Source organism: Trichophyton rubrum (genome assembly GCF_000151425.1).
Source record: "Trichophyton rubrum CBS 118892 genomic scaffold supercont2.3, whole genome shotgun sequence".
In the NCBI taxonomy this organism is placed as follows: domain Eukaryota; kingdom Fungi; phylum Ascomycota; class Eurotiomycetes; order Onygenales; family Arthrodermataceae; genus Trichophyton; species Trichophyton rubrum.
In genome coordinates this window covers 2,128,309-2,144,854 of record NW_003456426.1, presented here as the reverse complement: position 1 = coordinate 2,144,854, position 16,546 = coordinate 2,128,309, and the positions used below count along the sequence as shown (strand labels likewise).

Sequence of the window (16,546 nt, the reverse complement as noted above, 5' to 3'; positions counted from 1 at the left end):
ATGGCGATGATTGAACACGTCTTATCAAAGCACTACGCGACGCGCTAGGCATTGATGTCATCGTACGGAGGCGTGGGACCTTGTCGGTTCCCTAGGTTTGTGGTGACAAATCCCTTGGGCCATTGGTTTCGACGGCGTTTCGTCAGGAGTCAGCGCGAGGCCCAATACCCCATGCCCATGTTCATACCCATGTTCATGCCCAGCCCGTCGCGTCTGGCAGTCGGAGAAGGGGTAGGATACGGGTTGTGACCTGCTCGACAGCTGTCATCCACTGTCCGTATTGATGGGGTATGATGCATTTGCGAGTCGAGGTCGGTGTCGATGAATGGGTATGCGTTTGACGCTTGCTGCTGCTGCTGCCGTTGTTGTTGTTGCTGCAGATGGTGCTGTCGCTGCTGTTGGTGGTAGACGTGTTCGTCGCTAGGCGGCTCGGGCTGATCGGCTAGCAGATGTCTGGCAGCGTTGGAGGTAGAGTAGAGCACCTCCTGGAGGAGTTCATCTTCCTCCTCCGGCGTTTCGTACCGTTGAACGGGGCGAGAGGACAGCTGCAGAGCACGTCGAGTGCGACTGGATATGGGTCCGGTTGCGGGATTCTGAGCCGTGTTTGACACACTTTGAGCAGGAGAAGGGATCTGGCTTATGGCGGCGGCGCTAGTCGTCTGGGGACTAGAGGCCTTATCCAGAGAATATTTGACATCCTGCAATGCCTTATCGAGATCCGCAAATCCATTTTTCCCCTTGGCCATAGATGACTGTTTTGCTATCGGGCTGGTGGTGATGGGGTCAATGGCCATGCTCGACCGGTTAGATGTAGGCCCAGACCAGGCAGCACTAGCAGCATTAGCCTCCACGTCATCTGCTGGAATAGTAGTCTGATTTCTTCCAGATAACCGACGAGCCCGTTTCCGTAGATGAGAGAAGAAACTTTCCTTCTGGGTGGGTGTGGTCGCCGTAGATCCGTTGAGAGCACGTTCTGCCTCTGCTCGGTGGGCATCTGAATAGTGGTTCCCATTGCTGTTGACGGACAGCTGGCGAGCCACCTTCTTGGACGCAGCCGGGTTGGTCTGCTGTGAGCCATTCTGGTTCGCTGCCTTTCTGTCTGGAGAATTGGCGTTTGTGTTGTTCGCATGGGAGTTGCCCTGGGCTGTGACGGCATTGGAGAGGGGTGATACAGGCCGTATAGATGGAAGAATGGGCATGGGAGCACCGTTTGCCCAAGTAGCACGCTTCGATTTTGTTTTGACCTGTACTTGTACGGCCACTTCGGGACTGACCTTTACCACGGTAGCCTGCCGTTCATTTGTAGACGATGGTTCCGAAGTGTTCTCAGCCATGTTAGCCAGAGCCGGGCTCTCTCGTCCAGTAGCTCCGATAATGGACCGTCTGAACCATGATGGCTTCGAGACTAGAGTTGGTGTGGGCGTATCGACATCCTTGACTTTGAAATTCTTATCGCTCTGGCGGCGGCCGAGTAGACGAGCAGTGGACGACTTGGGCCGCAGCGGATCGACGGCGTCTGTGAAGTATTCATGATTGAGGGCCTGAGTCGAGGTAGGACGAGCCTTGGGGTCCCACATAAGACACCATGTCACAAACTGGCTAAGAGCGAGCGGCCAGTGGGTGGTTGGGAGAATTGTTTCCAGTGCATGGGGAGCCATCTGCAAGGTCAGTATATCATACACAGAGGAAAAAAAGTCAATAGAAGGGTAGAATAGGTAAGGGCGGCAACTCACCTTTGGAAACGAGAAACCGAGCCGTTGAGCGAGTTTGATTCCGTCTCGCCATTCACCACCGCCGACTCTAGTACCGTTCTTGCTGTACCAGTTGCCGGGCGAGCCCATGATCTCGCACACGCGCCATACCTGGTCGATCTCGTTCTTGCCGGGGAAAAGGGGCTTCAGGGTAGCTATTTCGACTGCCATGGCGCCAACAGCCCACATATCAACTGGAGCGGAGTATGCACCAGCTCTGAGCAGCACCTCTGGAGCGCGGTACCACCGCGTTGAAACGTAATTTGTGTATGGTCGTTTTGAGTGTGTCTCGCGGGCGAGGCCGAAGTCAGCAATCTTGACGGTGTAGTTTGAGGGCGTAGAGGGCGGCGTGACGAGGTGAGAGTAGCGGCTGAAGGTAGACGAGGAGGACTCGAGCGAAGTGTTGCTGGAGACAAGTATGTTCTCGGGCTTGATGTCGCGGTGGAAGAACTGGTGGGCGTGTATGTGGTCGAGGCCGGACAGGATCTGGAAGAGGATGGACTTGACGGCCTTGGGCTCGAGGGGCTTGTGTTCTCGCGCCTTCATGAGCTGGTAGAGGTTGCCGTCCATGTACTCCATGCAGATGTGCAGCTTCTTGGTGCCCTGGTCGAGGAAGATGTCGTAGGCGGGCACCAGGTGCGGGTGCTGCGGCAGCGAGCGCAGGAAGACGACCTCGCGGAGATCCAGACACTCGGCGAAGGAGTTGTACGTCTTCTTCATCGTCTTGATGGCGACCTACAGCGGGCTCCTGTTAGCAAAAACTCGCCCTGTCAAGCTGTCAAAGCTAGGGGGGCCCGGATCTGATCTCTGGGTCAGGAACGGAGGCGTACCATGGTCCCTCGACGGGCGACATTTGAGCCTGCAGTGCGCACTCTGGCGAGGGCGACGCTGCCGAAGCTGCCGTCGCCGACCTCCTTGAGGACCTGGAACCGATCCTCCAGCGAGGCCATCTCTATCATCATCTGTTGTAGTTTTCTTTAATAGTTGTGGGTGGTGGTGTGTATCTGTATTAGCTATTCGCGGAGTCTGCCAGCAGAACTGCTTTCGAAGGGAGGGAAGCTCAGACGAGCCGACACGCAGACGGTCAGCGGAGAGTCGACGGCCAATGGAGGATTCTAGCAGGGCATGTCTGTATTATCTGCGTGAGCTGGGAGGAGTAGCAGTGGTGTAGTAGCTGAAGTAGTAGTAGTTGTTGTTGTTGATATTATGCTGCTGGAGGAGAGGCAGTTCGGGGGAGAGGGACATGTCGCGGCGAGGAGAGGGAGGAGGGAAGAAGAGGGACGAGCGAGCGACGAGGGAGAAGAAGAGGAAGAGAAAGCGGACTGGACGAAGCAAAAAGGAAGACGAGCAGAAGAAGAAGAAGAAGAGAAGAAGAAGAGAACGAACGCTGCGAAGGGGGTGAAGCAGGCCAGCCAGCGCGGCGGGAGCGGAAGAGCAGCAGCAGAGACGATGCAGCCCCTGAAAGCGCGTATCCGTAATACAGATACATGCACTTTTGCCCACGCTAGCAGGAAAAAGCAAAGACGATCTCGTCGCTTTTTCGGGCTGTCGATGATGCTCTCCAGGTGGTGAGGTTGAAGTTGAGGTTGGAGATGTCGACGTTGAGATGTCGTTGTTGTGTTATTCAAGTGTTATTCAAGTGTTATTGCAGTGTTGAAGAATGCTCTATGCTCCATGCTCTACAATTGACAAACAGCAGGCGATCGTGGCCGTATATTTACTTCGACAGCTAAGAGAAGCTAATTACCAGTGGCTACGATGAGGCTTGGGCCGTTGGACATGCCCATCCTGACCGTCGGATCGAAGCCTCTCAGCGGCCTCCACGACTGCGCGCAGGACCAGGGAGGAAGGGCGGCCGTCCAGCAGCGAGTCGGAGTCCCTCTCGTCGCCCTTATAAGCAGACACACCCCGGGCATGGGTCTGTCGAGGCAGCTCGATGCTTATACTTCCCCCGAATGCAGCCTGAAAGACGGGGGAAGTCAGGCACATCTGCAGCAGCACGGCACCACAAACCACACACGATCACCGGAGGAACCCATCCGTCCTGGATAAAGACCGCCAGACTCCTCAGATACTCGAGGGAGGGGAAGCCTTCCCGTCGAAGGGGGGGGAGGGGCGGATGCAGCGAGCGAGAGTAAAAGGAAATAACTTCCCGGGCCCTTTCATATCACATCACATCATGGCCGTGTGACAGATCTCAGTCCTCGTTGCTCGTCCCTCTAGCTGGCTGCTTCAGGTGCCCTCCGTCTATGTGTGTCGGTGGTGGCTAAAATAATCTTATTCAGCGGTGTTGGTTGCTTTTTCCTTTTCACCTTTTCCCTCTGCGTCTTCCTTCAGCAGCCATCAATCTGGACCATCTCTCTGCCCCTTCTCCCTCTCGAAAAGAAATGAGAGAAAAAGAAAGAGGGCAAAGAAACTGTCCCATTCCAAGGGCGGCCCCAAGTGGAGAACAAGGCGTGAAAATGGATCTATAACAAATACGCAGTTATTAATCATACTTCCTCTCCCTTCAGCATGTTTGCAAGGAGAAACCCTATTGAGCAGCCAATCGAGGAGATCAGAGGGAGAAAGCCACTCGAGACAGGAGGCAGACACAGGGGAGAAATAATGGGAGGGTAAAGAAAAGAAAATGACAGAACACAGAACAGAATCAGAATAGGCGGAAGTCAAGCAGTGTAGTGCAAGCTTAATACTCAACTTAGTTACCAGAACGAACAGGAAACCATGGCCTTGTCGGTCTCGTAACGGCGTGGCCTGGCCTTGCTAGCTGTATCGAAACTGAGCAGAGGAATGGGACGGTGGAGATCCGGGAGGGAAGGGCTTCGCTTCCTCCCTTCCTCCCGCCCATTTTATCTCTATCTTATTTTGCACTCCTTTTTTTTTTCATCATTCTTATTCCCTGTCCGTTTTTAACAATTTCCTCTCTTCTCGTTCGTCCATCCGCTGCCGTGGGCCTGACAACTCGAAGAGACTGCATATCTGGTTGGCTAATTTCGAATATACCGTTGAAACGACTTGAGACACCACACGATACCTCTTTGTTGCCTGCTGTGCCCCCTGTGACTGCTTCTTCTGTCTTCTGGTTGACATAAACACGAGAAGAGTTATGTCCGTACAACAGAGAAGCACTCCGTAAAGTCCGTATGTGAAATGAGAGGGATGGCCCCTCGAGCTTGCTTTCCCTGTTGCTATTCCTAGCCCGTCAGATTCGCCCTCATAAGCCACCGCCTGGCACCAGCACAGCCAAAGGGGAACCCAGCGCTGCGGCCCCAGTCACATCCTAGCCCCAGAACCAGCCTTTGATGACACGAAAGACAGCAGCAACAGCCAAAGAACGAAAGCAGCCAGAGAGAGAGGGAAAACAAAAAGAAGCAAGGAGACCCGGGCCCGAACTTTCTTTTGTGGAATGGTAATTTTGCGGGTTTCATTCTTATCTTCTTCTTCTTCTTCTTTTTTTTTTTTTTTTGCACACACGAAACATGCTGCTTACTCAGTCCATAATTATATCGGACGAGCAAAGTCCGGATTATCGACGTAACAGCTGGGGTTGGATAGATGGAACAGCAACGCAACGCAATACAACTGGAGCAGCCGGGATGGGATGGATACTGAGAGGACGGCTGAGGGTTCTCTCAAGGCTATGGACGAATGGGCAGGAGGAACCGGTGGAGTGAATCCGATTGTTCGTCTCCAACCTCCGTACACGTAGCGTTGCCCTAAGTCATGTCCCAAGTCAGCATCCACAACCGCATCCACAGGGCTGGTGCAAGGTCGGTGTGTTTGGCGGTCTGTTTACACCAGAAAAATAAACAAACAGCACGCGAGGGGGGGGGGGAATTACCCAAGACCTCCCTCCCCTCCCGCCCTTCTTCCAAGAACCACCATGTCCGGTCGTTGTTGGCGTTGGCTCGGGTACACCGCTCTCAAGCCCTTGCTTTCTTGTCTCTCAACGGAGTATCCGTAGTCGGTCGGCAACTTAGCTTGACTCTTAGCGGAACTCAAGCTCGCGAAAGTCAAGAAGCTTTTGGCCGGACACAGTATGGAGTAGCGTGCTCAGATATCGGTGAGCAGTTGTCTACAGGGACAATCCCATCTCAATCTTGCCCTCGCTCTTCGAGGCGGTTGACGGTAGATCGATCGGACGGGTGGTTGGCGATAGTCTCATGGCCACCCGACGCCTCTTCCCTGACTGCTTTTCTTCTCCTCTCTGGTTTCTTTTTCCATTATCTGGGGTCGTGCCGTCGATAGTCGGACTCGTACCTTTCATCAGACAGGTTGGAGTAAAAAGATGTGGATGTCTCTTATTTTTTTTTTTTTTTTTTTCCTCCCTCTGCTTGTCGTAATAAAAGTACTCCGCAGAAATCTGGCTTGGTGACCTCTTTATGGCAGCACTTTAGCCGACGAAGCTGAGCAGAGAGCACTGCATGGGGAATGGAAGTACTTCATACGGGGTAGTCGAGGGTCGAAGCCCGCGCCTAGTCACTCTAGATCACCCAGACTTACCTGAACCGCCATGAGGGAGTACAAACCCATAGCGTCAGAAGACAAAACTTTTAATCTTCAATAGACTCTTGCAAATCACCATTGACGGTTCCAGCTGCCTCCCCCTTCGACCCAGCCACGAGCCTTCTTCCCCATCCCCCTCCTCCTCGTCCTCCTTCTCCCCTCTTCCAGAGACCTCCATTCTGAAATATATCATTTTCACCGTCAATCAGCGGTATTAGTCCAGTTTCACATCTTTCACCCCCAGGATCATGCAAGCAATGCGGTGTTGCCATCAATCGACCCGCTTACTCCTGCAGCAGAATATCACGAAGGGTGGCGGATGTGCCAGGACAGACAGATAGACCCTCTGAGATCAAAATGTGAGATAACGTTGACGCAGGCTGATAACAAGTCTAGATACCGGCCACGACCTGGTCCTGGACCACGTCGTGGAGAACGGGGCCTGCAGCTGCATGGTCTGGTGTAATGCAATGCCATAGAGATGATGCGCTTGTATCATGCGTTCCAAGTTCGCGGGTGGCGCTTCCCTTTTTATTTTTTTGGCTTCGTCTGTAACTAGCTGGTCAAAACAGGTCAGCCTTCTACAGCCTTCATCCAAAGCCTGTTCATCGTCTCTCGTCTGTGAGAGTCGACATACTCGCATACACGGCTGAGTAACTAGTTACGGACGGAATTCTCTGTCCCTGAGGCGATTGGCACGAGCGTAGTACCGCATATGTGAGTGAGATGCGCTCCCTTCGTCTCGTCTCGACTTGCTTCTGGGCGCTGGCATTGATTGTTCCTCTGGAAACAGAGGGGGGGTATCTTCAATGCCACCAGGTAAACACGAGCCATTGGCTTCACTGCACCGTCCCGAATAGAGTCCTTTGTGCTCTGTGCTTCGTAACTCTGTGCGCAGGCTAGCCCAGCAGCTGGGAATATACAGGGAAAAGGCAGACAGGATCGAAAAATACCAGGCCCTCTACTCCGTACTCTGTAACTAGTTGTGGCACTCAGGAACCACAGCAGCGGTCCGTATCATGGGCTTTGAGCAGCTCTTCAGCTGTTGCCATGGCATGCAACAGCCCGTCCAGGAGACCGTCTCTCACCTCTCAGCTGCATCTAGGAGCGCCTTGTTGTCGATGGTGATGATGTGGACTGACGTTGATGTTGATGCGTTGTCGTTGTTTCGGCTAGCAAGGATCCGCCTCATGAAGCGTCAGCTCTGCCCAAAAAGGGTAATTCTCAACTTCATCTTCAACTTCATCTCTATCTCTCTGTGAAAACGGCCAGAATAAGGGAAATACAGAGTCCTCAGTCTTCGCAATGGACCGTCTCCCTGACGAATTGCTTATGCATATCATCTACCAGGCCATTGGCGGCCGGGGCGACCGCAGCCGGACCAATTTTGCCTGCGTCGCTCGAAGATGGCAGGCCATTGCGGAAGCGAAAAACTGGCGCTTTTTCTTTCTACCCAGTCGTGAGATAGATTGCTTTGCAAAGATGCTAGCCCGCGTCCCTTCCCGACGTGAGGCGCTCCGAAAGATCTATTGTTTAATAGACGTCTGCTCTGAACCGACAGACGGGAGGCAATATGTTGACTTTTACGACAGTAGCGGAGGCGAGGAATCGCACCCAGAGAGCACGAGGTTTACCCGTGCGATATATACCTTGTTCGAAGCGTTGGCTGGAGGAGATGAAGATGCTCAGCCGCCTCTGAATTTGAAACTGAAGCTGCAAATCGCATCTAGTGGGATATATCCTATTACCATTGAGCGCTTCCTACGGATTGTGCCGCTTGACGGCCACCGAAAGACTCTGCCCACCGTGAGATATATCGAGTCGTTGAAGATTACTTTCCGTGGTCGATCGCTACATCCCACTGCTGCAGCAACGATATTGGCGGCGTTGCCCTGCCTAGGGGCTCTTTGTATGCCCCTTGAACCCCGGGGGCCTCAGTCTTTCACGGCAGCACATTTGAGGGTACCTCATTTACACGGTATAGTATACTTGGCTACTACTCGTATACCAGCTACAAAGGGAATAACTAACAAGCTATTTAGCCGTTTCTCGTCATCTAGAAACGTCAAATTATACTAACCTGCAGGAACTAAAGATTAGTAACTCGTCATTATCTCCCTTGGCTGGTATAAATCCGGCCCTCCATAAGCTGTCCCAGTCTGCTCCTTTGGTTAATCTCTGGCTTTTTGGAAACTGGTTCCTGTCACCAGCACTATTCTGGCCCGCAGGCACGCCGAGTTCCACTGACAAGCCGTTCTGGCCCAAGTTGCAGAGTCTTCATATCAGAGCAAGTTCAAGGTTCCCTGACACAAAGTCTGCAACGTAGGTTACCTCACCATGTTAAATACCAATTGTTTGAAGCGCCAGTGCTAATAGAGATCCAGCGGTGGCTTTGATTTTCTCGAGAAGGACGAAGCCTACAGGTATGCCATGGGCTGGGACCCACCGCCAGTAGAACCTGCGGCATTCGATCTTCTTGTCTCTTCCATGTCAAAAGCTGTCCTGCAAATGCCTGCTCTCCGAGTCTTGACTGTGAAAATCAAAAGAGGCCATGTTCGGGATCCTCGGTTGGACACGGGCGCCTGTGACTACGACATCTGCGTTGAATGTCTAGATTCAGGTGAGGAATCGGCTGTTATGCGCTACAGAGAGGGAAGGGAAGCGGACAAGGTAAACGCCCAATCGTACCGGCGGTGGAGGGTCTGGCTTCTTAGCCCAGTAGACTGGTCCCCGTCCTGGAAGATCCGGCAACTATGGCAACAGTTTGTTGGACCAGATGGGATCACGGGTACGAAGACAGCAGAAGAAATGTATTGAAGCTGTTGTCTAAAACCACGCCCCCTCATCTGCATGGGCTGCGATGGAAGTGTGGTGTGTCTGTCCTCCAGCTACCCCGTACACACAAAGGCCGTGACCCAACGTGAAGCAAGCTGCAAACACCAAGTGCCAGTGCTATTCTCCTTTCACCCAACTAGTTTGCTGCACCTAAAATGGATTAATCTGCTGAAAACAAAGGCTGCAGTTGCAGTGCAGTGGGAAAAAATACGGAACGCTGTAACTCGTCACATATTTCACCATGAAACTCTGTATTACCGCCACTATGGCACCGGGTGAGCTGAGCTGAGCAGCGCTCATGATATGTCCTCCATATCGTGTCTAGTGCAGCAACTAAAGGGCCATACTTTCACTAGAACGAGCCGATAGCGATGCAGGACAACTAGCGAGCGAGCGAGTCATGTGGACCTCGTCCTTTGCTCGTCCAATTTTTCCCTCTCATCCCATCTTGCCCTCCTCGCTCGCTCTTCCACTTGACTGCTGGGCGTGTCCGTGTCTAGCGTCCGTGTCTCTCTGACAGAGCATCCGAATGGCTGACTCCTGCGGTGGCTTTCATGCTGTGGAGCGTGCGTGGTTGATCCGTTTGTTGATCTACCGTCCTTGTTCTCCTACTGCTTCTGTTGCTGCTGCTGTCTCCTTGGGCTGCCAGGCTAGTCATGTCGATATGGGCTGGTATGTCTATGCTGGAGGAAACCATAACTCACCCCATCAGCCATCAGCCATCTCAGCCCTCACACAGACACTTTGATAATTACACGCTACTGTGAAGATACGGACGGAAGGCCCCGTACATGCAAGATACCAGTTTCCACCCCCAGCGAGTGTCTTTGTCTGATGCTTGATGAGAACGGATGTACGGAAAAGCTCGCTTTGCTTTTTCGCGGATGCAAGCCGCCAGGATGTGATCTGCCCCCTTTCTCCTTTCTCGAAGACAGCAGAGATGACAGGAGGAGAACTGAAGAGAAACCGGCCGGCCGATATATTCTGGCTCGCAGAGCTGCAGAAGTGAAGTTTCTCCTCGGCCATCAGAAAGCCTGGTTGGACGAACGGTGTTTTTTTGCACTCCATACGGAGTACCGCACTCCATCATCCATGGATGGTATCCGCATGGACTTACTGCTTTGAGGCCAATTTCTCATTATCATTGACATCTCATACGACAATCTCTCATACGCGTCCACTGGTCGGAGTAAAATGGGTTTCAACCAATGCTTGAACGGTGCGGATGCAGTGGAAACTGACTGAGGTGTCATCGCTGCCTAAAACTCGAAGGTAGCGCGATAGGCAGCCCTGTCTCCAGGTGCATCTTGCTTCTTGGTCGCGTGTAGGGCGGTTTGCTATATTCGGGGATGCTGAGTGGTGAGGTATCTGCAGGCCAGGCTATTTTCCAGGATATTTGACAGGCTGTTTAGCAGGTTTTTATCCTGAATATGCTGCATACAGGCTATCTCCTTCCATGACTTCCGCCGTTTAATATACACTTGCATATATGCATGCATATGCAATGCAAAAACAAACCATCTCCAATCAGCATACTTTCCCCCGCTATCCAGTAGGATACCGATGTGCCTTTTCTTTCTTTATCCTCTTTTGTCTCCTGGTCAAAATTTCGATTATTACCATCTCAGCCATTGTCCTATTTTGCCTCACTTTAATTGTTGGTTCTGCTGTGGCTAAAATGCTACAGCAGTTAATATCTACCAGTAAAGAAGTTAAGATTACTAGCAATTGTATCTATATAATTCTATACCCTAATCTACTCTCTTCTCTTATAGATTGAGGCTACCAATTTGTTAAGAATCAATATAAGATAATACCCCTTTAGTAGGCTGCTGGTGCCTGCAAGAAACCGTAGAAGATACAAACAGCTTAGAGGGTCAAAGAGATCCTAACTGACACCAGGACACTCAGTCTTACCCTGTGTTATTGCTTGTCTCTCTGATCAAACTGATATCCTGAAAGTCTGCTTCACCATGAAGAAGATGTCCTCCTGTCCAGCTTCGATAGAGGACATCGCACCGCCGAGGCCTTTGGCGACTAAGCAGGGCTAAAGTCTTCACTGTCACTCTCTTTCTTCTATTTATTTCTTTCTCTTCAGCTTCAGCTTCTCTTCTCTTTCTTCTCCCTGCTCATCAGCAAAGTCCGAAGATTGCCAGGCCTCGAAGAGCGTAAATCTGATACTCCGTCATCATGGGCAAACACGCCTTTCATTTCAAAAAGAACACCTTCAACTACGATGAGCACAAGCGCAAGTAAGTCAGGCATGTCGATCGAGTCAGTGAGAAGACGCAGGCATCTAACAAGACCATGACGAAAGGCTTGAGCGAGTCTCCCTGCCAGACAAGTAAGGCCTCCCCAGCAAGCAAAGGTCGAGAGGGTATCAAATTCTGACATCCAGCATAGGATTCTGTGCAAGATCTGCGGCAAGATTTGCTCCGCCAGCAAGTACTCCAAACGCCAGCTCGATGAGCTGCGAAAGGCGATGGCCAGCAACCCTAGCGTCAGCGGCCTCACTCGTCCTGGCTTTGCTGGATGCCGTACGTGTATCAGCCACCAGACCGTAGAGCTCACTTGCTGCATCTGCGACAAGACCAAGTCCCTGGAGTACTTCAGCAAGAACCAGCGCTCTCCCCCTGACACTGCGGTATGTCTTCCCCCTCGTCTGGTATCACTTTGTTGCAGGTTGCTTATATAGCATATCCAGAGATGCACCAACTGCGTTCAAAGCCATCTTGATGCTGAGCCAATCGCCGAAGTCCTCAAGGAGATGGAGGAAGGGGAGGGTGGTTATGACCCTGCCACTGCACCGGAGGTACGCTCGTTTCCCGCCGCCCCTTTTGAAGCCTCACAACTCTGACAATCAAACCAGAGCGATGTGAAGGAAATCACTCACTTCCAGAATCTCTCCGTCAACGAAAATACCCGCCCTCGCATGCCCGCAGAACGCCAGCAGGTTGCCAAAGTCAAGCGCCGGCCTGGCGTCGCCGACTCAGAGGACGATGTGTCCTTTGGCGGAGTCTGGGTTGAGCAGCAGCGCGATGGCAATGGCAACAGCACCGCTCAAGATGGTGCCAAAAAGGGGGCCGAATTGACAGCCTCTAACAACAAGGGGGCCGGACAATCTCGTAAGACTGCCCGCAAGACCGCCACGCCTGCAGAGAAGTCTACAGCAGAGAAGTCTACAGGAGAGAAGTCCACAGGAGAGAAATCCACCCCTACCAGTGGTGTCTGGAACATCACCACCAAGGAGAGACGTGCGGCCGCGCCACGCAAACACTCGAACTTCGCAAAAGTCCCCGTAAGTAAAAGTCTGTCCTTAGCTATCTCGCTACATCAGACCATGACGTACAGCGTTTTTCGCTTTTTACCTTTCCTTAAACCCTCGCTGATGAACATGATATTCAGGGTGTCCGTGTTCCCAAGGACGAAGCTCCCACCCAGCGTCTGCCAGAGCCCACCGGACCAACCATCGACTTCGACGATGACTCTGATGACGAGTGTGGTATCGAGGCCTGGATCTGAGACGAGACTCCACCAGTTGAACATCCTGGGTGTCAATCAATCATCACTATCCACTGACCCAGTTTTGATATTACATATTATTCATATTTGAGCGGCGCCGAGAAGTTTGACCTCATGAGTAACGAAGGAACGAATGCAATGACACCAGCCTTGATCAACGAAATGTCCTTCGGCTCTTCTCAGTTAGCCATAGGCCTTTGGTAGTTAGAGATTGAAATGAAATGAAATTAAACAGTTTCACAGTTTGCCACCGGAAGCTTGCTTTAACTGCTTTCTTATTATTTTTTTTTCTTTCGTACCGTTGGAACTTCAGCGGGCGGGTCGGGCCTTTTACCGAATTACCCCTGAACCGACCAACTCACTACCATAACCAGCAATCTAGCAAGCCCACCCATCTGTCAATTATAGCCGAGCTTACACCCTGTCTTAATTGCTTTATTATTACCTCGCATGTTTCCTTATGGTGGCGGCACTTCGATGAAGTCATGCTCCCGAGGTAAACAAATAAACATGTCACCATGTTGGGCAGTTCGTTACACATGGGCAGTCATTGGTAGTGGTAACATCATTTGGATATCCAAGTGTTACAGCAGATTGCTTTCTGGAAAGATTCTACAGTACAAGGGTTCACGGATAGCGCCAGGCGCCGGCTGTTCATAGTAGACCGTACGGAGTACTCCGTATCAATCGTCAAACGGCTAGGCAGCTTCCCATTCCTTGCGCTCCTCCTCGTTCTCTGGATACTTCGACATGAAGTCCGCCTTGGTCAATTGAATGAGCTCCTTAACCTCGTCATAATCCTCGTGGTCAACGGTGCCATCGACTCGAAAGAAATGCGATCCAACAGCCTCCTTAACATCTCCCATGATATTAATGCCATTGGCAGCTCCTTCACAGTCGCTATCAATGACTTCCAATTCATCTGGCGTGAACTCATACGGGAACCCCTTCTTGAATTGCTGCGTATGCCTGGGACGTCTTCCCAGCCCTTGCGGTATTGATCAGCTAAAATAGCAAGATATGCTGCTTCCCCGTCAAGATGGAGGTTTCGGGCAAAGATCAGAAGAGTAAACCTCACTGTTTCGCGGAACTCGAGTGCTCGGAAGAGTGGTTCGATTCCCATGTGGAGGGTATTTCTCCAGAGGGAGACCAGTGCCATTCTCCAAAACAGAGACTCAGCTTTTCGTTTTTTCTCCGAAGCTGCAAGTTCTTTGTCGTCTTCAAAGAGCTTTTGAATCTCCTTGATATCTGGCTGCTGTAGCAGGTCCCCGGTCATACGTGGTCCTTGGTATTCAAGGAAGTATGGCTCAATTGTATGATCATATAGGGGCGCTAGTTCTGTTGTCTGCCAGTCGATGATTCCACAGATCTCAGAGGGGTTATCAGGGTTAACGAATATGTTCTCTGCATGTAAGTCGTTGTGCCACAGGTGAGATCCCTTTATGGACTTGTCGTCTGGAAGTAGACGATCGACAACCTCCATATATGCCTGCAACGCTCTGATCTTTTTCTCCTTTGAAGGACGATATGTTTGAGGTCCATAGAGGCCTATTGGAGATTTGGGTAGCTTTGGCATCTGGGTGATACATTCCATTTCTCTGTAGCCTGCTGCTTTTACATAGTCCAATGGACTACTCCCTATGAACAATCAGTTTAATATGATCCAAATACAGAAATGCAATGACCTACAAGGCTTTGTCAAACTTGACACTTGCTCTTCCGTCATCGAAATTTTGTCTGCTTGTTGATGGCCCAATAGTAAACCGGTCATCCGTTACCTGCTTGCCGTTTTTGTTCGTATAGGTCAAGCAGGTTGCATTGGGAATGTCCTCCTTGTAGTATATACTACCATACTCGGAAAATGACGTCAAGGTCCAATCTCTTTGATAGCCTGCTATCTCCTTGACAATGTTCACCTTCATTTCGATGTCAAGCTTGTTCCACAATGTCTCCAGCGTATCTTTTCCATAATGATATATTCTGCCCCAGCCGGGTTGTCTGTCCCTGAGCTCCAACCAAGGACCTTAGGAGCTGGTGTCCCAAGTATGTTTCTAACCTACCTAGCAGTTAGAATCACTTCATATATACGGTTGATGTCACTCACGAAGTCCATTGTTGCCACTTCAGATGCAGTGGTAAAATGGGGTATGCCAGCATTCGGATTCGGCACTTTGCCAATAACCTGGACACCGTCATCCATGGTCAGAAGCAAGGCCTTGCTGTACAGCCCATCCGCCATCTTCTCAATCTTGATGCACTTTCGAGTTCCAGGACCAGAAATCCGGGCTGCGGTCTCTGCTAACTCATTGACATCGAATTTGACGTATCGTTGTGCCAGCTCTTTTGCTTCATCACGGAGGAACCGAGAGCGTGTAAACCGGAAAAAGGTGTCATCTTTATTCCAGCCCTGGTTTGAATAAAACCTTTTAGTATTTCCTATATGGATCTGCTGGATTTTCCGTGCTGTCGACGCTGCGATTTGGATGTGGTGTTTTCGTGCAGAGATTGTCGGCCAGTGAAAGTGATTCCGCAACCGAGCACATATGATGATAGACCTCATGTTAATGAAGACTTCAGCATCTTATCGTTTGTGAGCTATGTTTAACCAAGACGTAGGTATTGAATGGCCGGCATCCCATGCCTAGCAAGACGAATTTAGCCAGTATTTTCTCCGTTTCGGCTTGTTGACGCAGAAATTTGATCCCCAGCCGCCACTGATGCACTAAGGATGCCGACATCACTCGAGAAGCCATTTCATTCCAGGGCAACGATAGACAGTGCCATTCCAAATACTCTTCTGTTGCATATTGTGGGAAACACGGGAATGAGTCCTTTTACTACTTACAGACCAGTCGGTATTTGGTTATGCCTTGGATTTCAAGATATGCCCTTAGGTCAGCTAAAGAGATGAGACGCCAACCAAGTACTTTTTCACTTAGAGTAACCTGTATGGTGACCCCAGGCTTCGTTTTCATACATATTTACAAGGTTGGTCTTCGTTATAAGATTGAACTTGGAACCGTCCTTTCATACGAGCCTTGTTAACTCTCGGCAGTGGCAGTTTCTAGCTGCCTAACTGCCTTCCCCAAGGCTTGCAATAACCCATACATGAGGTTTCGTCACGTCTTGGGTACTATATATTGCAGCCCACGCCAATTCTAGCCCTAGTAATAAGCATCGTTGGAAATGAGACCATTGGCAAAGACCCAGCATTGTGACAGCGGTCTATGATCGAAGCTAGCCACCTATCTAAACTCGATCGAAAGGATTCTGGTTTGGCATAGTAAATATATGCTCGATTGGATTGAATACGGGGTAGAAAAGGTCCATTGCTTCCATGAAGTCGGCTTGCTAACGATCGAGAGGGGAGACACTCGCTTATGTTCATCTGAGTTGCTTTGCTGCTGAGACGTTGAGAAGACTGTCTTTGCTTTACATCCTTCCAGGGTCTTTCAAAATATTAACATCCTTGGAAATCCATGAGTAGCCAGTGATACCGCTCAAATCAAACAGAAAATGAGAGAACATGGATATCTCGAGTAAGTCACATACTTGGATCGGCTTGGTCAGCAAGACGCCTTGTATTCCAGGCAGCCTACATTCGTTTTTCATGCGCTGACTTCGGGATCTAACATTGTTGGGTGACATCCTTGACGTTATGCAAGTTATCACAGGGGAAGATCGTATTTAACCGCATACTTACTCCCTATGTTCGTTCTTCGGTAGTCACTGCAGGGTGGCCCCTACGCAGATGTGAAAAATCTGCAGCTTGAAGTGGCCTGCGTGAAAGCGAAACGTCTGTCGGAGGAAGATAACCCCAACCAGGGAGGTGATGACGACATGCCTGGAAATGGCGGCTCTAATATCCCAGGACTTCACTCTAGCCGTGCTGCCAGACCAGCATTCTCTACGGACGTAGTATCACTGGCAGC

The 16,546-nt window shown here is 50.9% G+C and overlaps 4 protein-coding genes across 4 annotated transcripts; 1 reads left to right on the top strand and 3 right to left on the bottom strand.

Annotated features, from left to right (window-relative positions):
• Positions 1–149: 149 nt before the first annotated feature.
• TERG_03544 (CMGC/RCK/MAK protein kinase) lies at positions 150–2,917 on the bottom strand (the record flags this gene model as incomplete). The annotated part of the gene is made up of 3 exons (XM_003236455.2): positions 2,582–2,917; positions 1,734–2,486; positions 150–1,658 (listed from the first exon to the last, which is right to left on the bottom strand). Exons 1-3 carry the CDS (start codon positions 2,711–2,713, stop codon positions 150–152), a joined length of 2,394 nt encoding a protein of 797 aa, XP_003236503.1. The 5' UTR covers positions 2,714–2,917.
• A 4,645-nt stretch (positions 2,918–7,562) lies between these two features.
• On the top strand, positions 7,563–9,944 carry TERG_03541 (uncharacterized protein; the record flags this gene model as incomplete). The annotated part of the gene is made up of 3 exons (XM_047748110.1): positions 7,563–8,235; positions 8,300–8,579; positions 8,642–9,944. 3 exons carry the CDS (start codon positions 7,563–7,565, stop codon positions 9,072–9,074), a joined length of 1,386 nt encoding a protein of 461 aa, XP_047604084.1. The 3' UTR covers positions 9,075–9,944.
• Positions 9,945–10,066: 122 nt separating this feature from the next.
• TERG_12011 (uncharacterized protein) lies at positions 10,067–12,045 on the bottom strand. The gene has a single exon (XM_047751035.1). It carries the CDS (start codon positions 11,670–11,672, stop codon positions 11,193–11,195), a length of 480 nt encoding a protein of 159 aa, XP_047605971.1. The 5' UTR covers positions 11,673–12,045; the 3' UTR covers positions 10,067–11,192.
• Positions 12,046–12,203: 158 nt separating this feature from the next.
• TERG_03539 (uncharacterized protein) lies at positions 12,204–15,174 on the bottom strand (the record flags this gene model as incomplete). Its single annotated transcript, XM_003236449.2, has 5 exons — positions 12,204–13,503; positions 13,554–14,245; positions 14,304–14,574; positions 14,631–14,670; positions 14,719–15,174. 5 exons carry the CDS (start codon positions 15,172–15,174, stop codon positions 13,313–13,315), a joined length of 1,650 nt encoding a protein of 549 aa, XP_003236497.1. The 3' UTR covers positions 12,204–13,312.
• Positions 15,175–16,546: the final 1,372 nt, after the last annotated feature.

Bases quoted from the DNA above. Each gene is read 5' to 3' on its own strand.
- TERG_12011 (XM_047751035.1), bottom strand. From the start codon at position 11,672: ATGCAGCAAGTGAGCTCTACGGTCTGGTGGCTGATACACGTACGGCAT.